Genomic DNA, 6,300 nt, shown 5'->3' on the forward strand with positions numbered 1-6,300 from the left:
GAGGTGCCCACAAATGCCTGTCTCGAAAGGCAAAAGGGGAAGGGAGGGGCCTTGGGTCTAGAGGCCTGGGGAGGAGAAGCCGTGGCCCCAGGTCCACCTGCTGGAATGCCATGGCCTCTCCCCAGCCCTTTTGCACAGTCAATGGAGAAGGCCCCTGACACCCAAGCCTCCCACCCTATCCTTGCTCGCCAGCCTGCCCTGGGCTCCCTGTCTCCCGGGGTGGAGGCCAGCGGCTGCCCTCATCAGCTGGCCAGCCAGACCGGCCCCACCCTCTGGCCAGCAAGCCAGAAGCTCCTCCACGCAGGGCTGTCTCCAGCTGAGGCCAGCCCCAGACTGCGGCCTGAGCCGCGTCCAGAACAGAGAGCAGGGCACAGATGTTCCCATTCTCTGGCTCTGGACGAGCTTCTTGGAAAAATCACGGAGCCAGCCTTCCTCAATCCACCTTTGAGTGGCGAGAAGAGGGGCCCTTCTCTCCTGCGGCTGTGGGCACCTGGCTGCCCGCCCCAGGGGCCGGCCGCCGGCTGCCGATCCATGCGGCCCTTGTGTGCGGCTGGCTCCTGTCCGAAGGTCCCTGTAAGGAGGTGGGTGGGCTGAGAGGGGGCAGCAGAGGCTCCAATCAGCCCCTGTCTAAGGTCTGCGTTCATTCTGGCTTTTTCTGGCTGGCTCACCGACAGGAAGTGGTCTGGCTGAGATGGGCCTGCTGTGCAGGACCCCTGGGTGGGGCACTGCAGCGAGACTGAGACAGACATGAGTCCGGGACAGACTCCTGGACTCAGAGAAGAGGGGAGGGGCTCAGCGTTTATTGAGGAGCTATTATGTATGGAGCTTTGCAGTGAGACAGACTTGTGTTCAGATCCCTAATTTGTCAGGGTGAAGCTGTATGATCCTGAGCAAGTTCCATGATGTACCCTCTGAGCCTCAGTTTCGTCATCTATAAAATGGGGATGACAATAGTGATACCCCTGAAGATAAAATGAATGGGGTAATAAATCACCTAGTCAGATAGTGCCCTCTCCCTCTTGAGAAAAAGTGCAAGACCAATGCCAGGCAAGGTTTAAGCTCCTGAACCCAACTGCCTGGGTTCAAAGCCCAACTCTGCCCGCCTACTACTAGCTCTGTGATCTTGGGCCAGTTACTTAACCTCTCTGTGCCTGTGAAAACGGGGACAATGCATATGCCATCCAGAGGACTGCAGGGAGGAACAGTGAGTCCCCAGCAGTGCCTGGCGTGCAGTGAACACCGTACATGTTACCTCCCATAGCTGTTTTGTCCCCAACTGCCACACTGTGGCAAGTCCATGGGGACCCTGTTTTCACTGAACAAACATGCGAGCTCTGACCTGAGGGTCTCTCCTGGAACCAGGCTGGGCTGGTGAGGGTTCACCCCAGTTGGTCTTTCGTGGGTCTGCTACTGACCTGGGGTGGGAAGGGAGGGAAAGCTCAGTTCAACCCCAATCCCCTCACCCCGCGCCAACCACCATCTGTTTTTCATAAATCCCTCCAGTGGTTTGCCTGGGAAGGACAGTGAGTTTCCTTAGGCCACAAAGCCCTCCAAAACCACCCATCTGGGCAACCAGGCTGCTCGTGGGGTGGGCAGGTCCCTCCGGGCCTCCTTCCCACCCTCCATCTGGCCCTGACAAACCTTAGGGCCACCGCCGCTCTCTTCGTACTCCTGCCAAGGGAGGTCACTCCCCTTGTCTTGGCTGTAGCCTGCCCGCCCCTTGGGCTCCTGGCTGCCCACTGCTGCCCACAGCCCACCATCCCCCGGGGCCGCCTGATGACCGCGGTGGTCCAAGTCCACACTGATCCAGGGGCCAGTGGCCCCGAACCACTGGCCCACAAGAGCATTCTCGTTGCCAGCCTGGGACTGTTCTTTACGTGAACCCCTTACAAGGAAAAGTGTGTGGTTCTTTCTGGTGCCTCAGGCAGACAGAGGGGCTTCCAGATGATTTTTGGACCCCGGCAGAGCCTGGCAAGGCCCCAGATCCCTCGAGCATCTCTCTCACCCTCTGCCCCACTCCAATGGGGCATGGGCTCCCCAGCTTCCCTTCCCTCCCCCCCACAAACTTGGTTTAAGCTTTGTTCTTGGTATCAACCAGAACTTACCCAAACACAGGCACATAAAGACACAGTTTTCTGTATCTTCAAACAAATAGCAGGGCGGCCACCTTTACTATATTTCTATATTGAAATAAGCCCTGTATGTTATGCATGTATTATTATGGTCCCATTACAAGACAGAATGCAAAAGTCTGCACTCACTTTCAAGTAAGATACAAGGCTTCAAAGACAAACACTAAAGTATAGATCCACTAAGTAAGAGTAAGTAAGAGTTTTGTCTCTTCTGTTCAGTGATGTGTTTCCCATAACTGAGAAGAGGGCCCAGCCCCACAGCAAGTGTTTGTTGAATGAATATAACACAAGCAGGCAGCCCGAGGCTCCAGGCTGGACCTCCTGACCAGGACACCTTCCATCCCTTCTGCCTTTAGGGGAAATATTGGAGAATCACTGGGTCATGCATTATCTCATTTAATCCTCCTTACAACCCTCTGGCATTGTTCGATGGACATCTTGATTGAGGGAAAACCTGGAGCACCTGAACTGCCCCACCCCCATATTTGAGGATGTCCCCCCATGTGAGTCTTGGTGGGAAATGGGGTCTCACTCTCCATCAGAAGCTAAAAACCCAGGTCAGTCTTTGAGCTGCCCCCACAAGTGGGACTGGACACACCTAAGCGGCAGGTGGCACACAGATACAAGATCAGAGCAGAACGCCCTCTGCTGGGACCTGCAGTAGCATCTAGCGTGAGCCGGTGCCCCAGTGCCTGGACCAGCCTGCCCTTGGCTGAGCCCTGGCTGCCCCTCCTTCCCGGTCGGAGCCCGAGCTGAGCCTGGTCCCTCCCTGGCAATTCTCCAAGCTACCCAGCATCCTTCTAGCATCCGTGCTTAAGAGATGTTTTCTGCAGGTTGTAAGCAAGAACCTTGGTGTCAGGGCGCCTGGGTGGCTCAGTCGGTTACGCATCTGCCTTTGGCTCAGGACATGATTCCAGGGTCCTGGGATCAAGTCTGGAGTCAGGCTCTCTGGAAGTCTGCTTCTCCCTCTCCCTCTCCTTCTGCCCCTGCCCCCCCGCCCCGATTGTGCTCTCTCTCTCAAAATCTCTTTTAAAATCTAAAAAACAAAACAAAACAAAAAAACCTTGGTGTCATTATCCCCATTTGGGCGATGAGGAACCAGGCTTAGGGGGGCACTGACTGCGCATAGTACTTACTGTGTGACAGGCTGTGCTTAGTCCCATTTTGGAGGGCTAGACACATAAGGGAGCAGTTTCAGTAAAACGTGATGGGGGGTACCAGGCCCCCCCCACTGGAAGGTGGAGTGCCTGGGGCAGCAGGGGAGGCTTCATGGAGGAAGTGGCAAAGTTGAGACTCAAAGGGGGAGAAGAGGAGGAAATTTTCTAGGTGTGGGGTGTTCAGTGTATGGCGTGTTACTCTGCAGGCTGGAGCAAATGGTGCAGGGGGACCGTGGCAGAAGGGGAGGCAGGGGAGGGTGGAGGCCACTCACTGCCTTATGAATGAGTCTGGATTTTGGAGCCATCTTCCCAGTTCTAAGTAACAGAAATAGATTTGGGCTAATTTTAACAGAAAAGGGACTCCTTTGAAGAATATCCGGTAACTCACAGACCTGAAAGAAAAAAAAAAAAAAAGAAAGAAGAGAAAAAAGAAAAAGCCTTATGAATGAGATCTGGAAGAGAACAGGAGCTAGGAAGTGCCAGGAGTCTAGGTAGTGAGAACTTCCGGGTCATCAGGGGCTACCGCTGTTGCTGCTGCTGGAACCTGTGAGCAGGACCCCTGCAGCCTTGAGTCAAGCCACACGAGATTCAAAACTTTTGGAGAGGGGCGGCTGGGTGGCTCGTTGGTTTAGTGTCTGACTTCGGCTCTGGTCATGATCCCGGAGTTCTGGGATCAAGCCCCTTGTCGGGCTCTACACTCAGCGGGGAGTCTGCTTGTCCCTCTGCCTTTGCCCTTCCCCTCCCCTCTACTCCTGCTCTCTTTCTCCCTCCTTCTCTCAAATAAATACATAAAATCTTAAAAAAAAAAAAAAGTAGAAAGGAGTGAAACTAAGCGAGACTATAGGGAAGGGCCCAGTGGAAGAAAATTTACATAACCCAGGAGAGTGATGGTGTGGTCACGAGCTAAGGCAATGAAGATGCCAGTGAATGCAGGAGATGTTTGGAAAATGGAATCTTTAGCATTTGGAGAATGTTCGGACATGGAAGTGGAAGAGAGAAGGAGGGGCCGAGGTAAGCCCTGGTTTCTGGCTTACGTGACTGGGTGGATGGGTGGATGGATGGATGGAATCATGAAGCCTAGATAAAAATACACGAGAAAGGTAAAAGTAAAACCACCCAGGGAGTCTAAGCAGAGAGAGAAGTGGGCATGGCTGAGGAGGGAGAGCTGAAGGAAACACGGCTGTTGAAGGGGTGGGCAGAGAAAGAACCCCAGAGAAGTAGATAGCAGGCTGGAAAGAATCAGGAGAGGCTCATGTCCTAAAAAATCAGAGTTCCAGGATGGGATGGCCAGCACTGTCAAATGCTGCAGAGGATAAGCCCTGAAAATCAATCAGTCCATTGGATTTGACCATTTGAAGGCCATAGAGAGAGTTGGTTAGAGCTCTTCCAGCAAAGTCCTTAGGACAGAAGCCAGTGCATTGGAGAGGGAGAAGGAGAAGACGGTAAATCACGCTTCTCTGGGGGTAAGTCCTGGATGGGAGGGGAACGTGGGGTGTGGCAGTAGCTGGAGAGAAGCCCGGGGTCAAGGGACCATAGATGATGAGTGTGCAGGGGGCCCTTTACTACGTCTTGCCTTCTATCTGATGGATCATCCAAATATTGACCCTGAGTTCCAAAGGTGAGAAAATGGTTTTTAACACCCAACACAGGAATCATGATGACAGGGGATGACATCAGTTAGGTACATAGTAGAATATGTCTATTTGTTATCAGACAGTGTGAACAGTCCAGCTTGAGGGGGAGCTCAAAACAGGAAATAGAGACAAAAATGGTAAAGGGTCTTACGACCACCTGCACTCCCCACGGCTTCATCAGCCCATGGCCGAGAGGAGTACATTCATATTTCCAACTATTGCCATAGCTTGACTGGTTTCTCCTCCTCATTCTTTCAGTGGTTTTTTAATTTTATCTCTGTTGTCTGCTACAGGACCTGTAGTCAGGAAACCCATGTGGCTCTCTCATTTTTAACAAATTAAACCTAAATAGAATTTAATAACTCAGTCCCTCAGACCCACAGGCCACATTCCAAGTGCTCGGACACGGCATGTCGTGAGGGGGAACTGTNGCGGCATGTCGTGAGTGGGAACTGTAACAGACGGTGCAGAACGTTCCCATCACTGCAGGAATGAACTGGAGACACGCAACACGGGGGTGAATCTCTAAAATACCGTGCGGCGCGAAGGGCTGTCTACTGTTTGCTTCCAGTTACAGGACATTCTAGAACCAGCAAAACTACTCACGGAGGTAGACATTAGCACAGTGGTTGCTGGAGACGGGGTCTTCCTGGGAAGGGAGGATGAGGGAATTTTCTGGAACACTGAAAACGTTCACACGTCCAGAGGAGTGGGTTATCTGGATATATATGGGTATACGGGCGTTTGTCAAAACTCCTTGAGTCCTTGCTTCAGAGTAGAGTATTCCTGTGCAGAAGTCAGAAAGAAAAAAGGCAAATACTGGATGATCTCACTTCTCTGTGGAATCTAAAAAAAAGCCAAACTCACAGAATCAGAGACAGAAACGGTGGGGACCAGAGACTGAGGTGGGGAGGAGGTAGGAGGGAGGGAGGAGATGTTGGTCAAAGGGAGAAGGAAGGAAACACCTCTGGTTATAAGACAAGTAAGTTCTGCAGATCCAACGTACAGCATGGTGGCTGTTGGTCATGATGCTGAATTAAATACTTGATAGTTGCTCAGAGAGTGAGTCTGAAATGTTCTTGCCACAAAAGGTAACTATGGGAAGTGACGGATGTGTTAACTCGCCTTCTTGTGGTAATCACTCTGCAATACGTACCTGTGTCAAATCATCACGTCGTACACTTTACAACTTACACAATGTCGTGTGCGAATTAGATCTCAGTAAGGCTGGGAAAAAATAACATAAAATATTGTTCTTTACTTTGGGGATGCAATGCCTTCTCTTAGTTTTCTGAGAATGTTAATTACTTTTTTTTAAGTTTCCTTCTTGTATTGTGGTCTTTTTGTTTTGTGTTGTGCTTTAAAAAATTTATTTTT

The 6,300-nt window shown here is 51.6% G+C and overlaps 1 protein-coding gene across 1 annotated transcript in view; it reads right to left on the reverse strand.

The window, feature by feature from the left end:
* Positions 1–5,422: 5,422 nt before the first annotated feature.
* Positions 5,423–6,300, reverse strand: part of ISG20 (interferon stimulated exonuclease gene 20) — a 30,838-nt gene continuing 29,960 nt past the window's right edge. Inside the window, exon 4 of the mRNA XM_011225403.3 lies at positions 5,423–5,709. Within this exon, the coding sequence (XP_011223705.1) occupies positions 5,671–5,709 (39 nt within the window). The 3' untranslated portion in view covers positions 5,423–5,670. The remainder of the gene's footprint in view (positions 5,710–6,300) is intronic.

This window comes from Ailuropoda melanoleuca, chromosome 9 (assembly GCF_002007445.2).
Source record: "Ailuropoda melanoleuca isolate Jingjing chromosome 9, ASM200744v2, whole genome shotgun sequence".
Taxonomy (NCBI): Eukaryota; Metazoa; Chordata; class Mammalia; order Carnivora; family Ursidae; genus Ailuropoda; species Ailuropoda melanoleuca.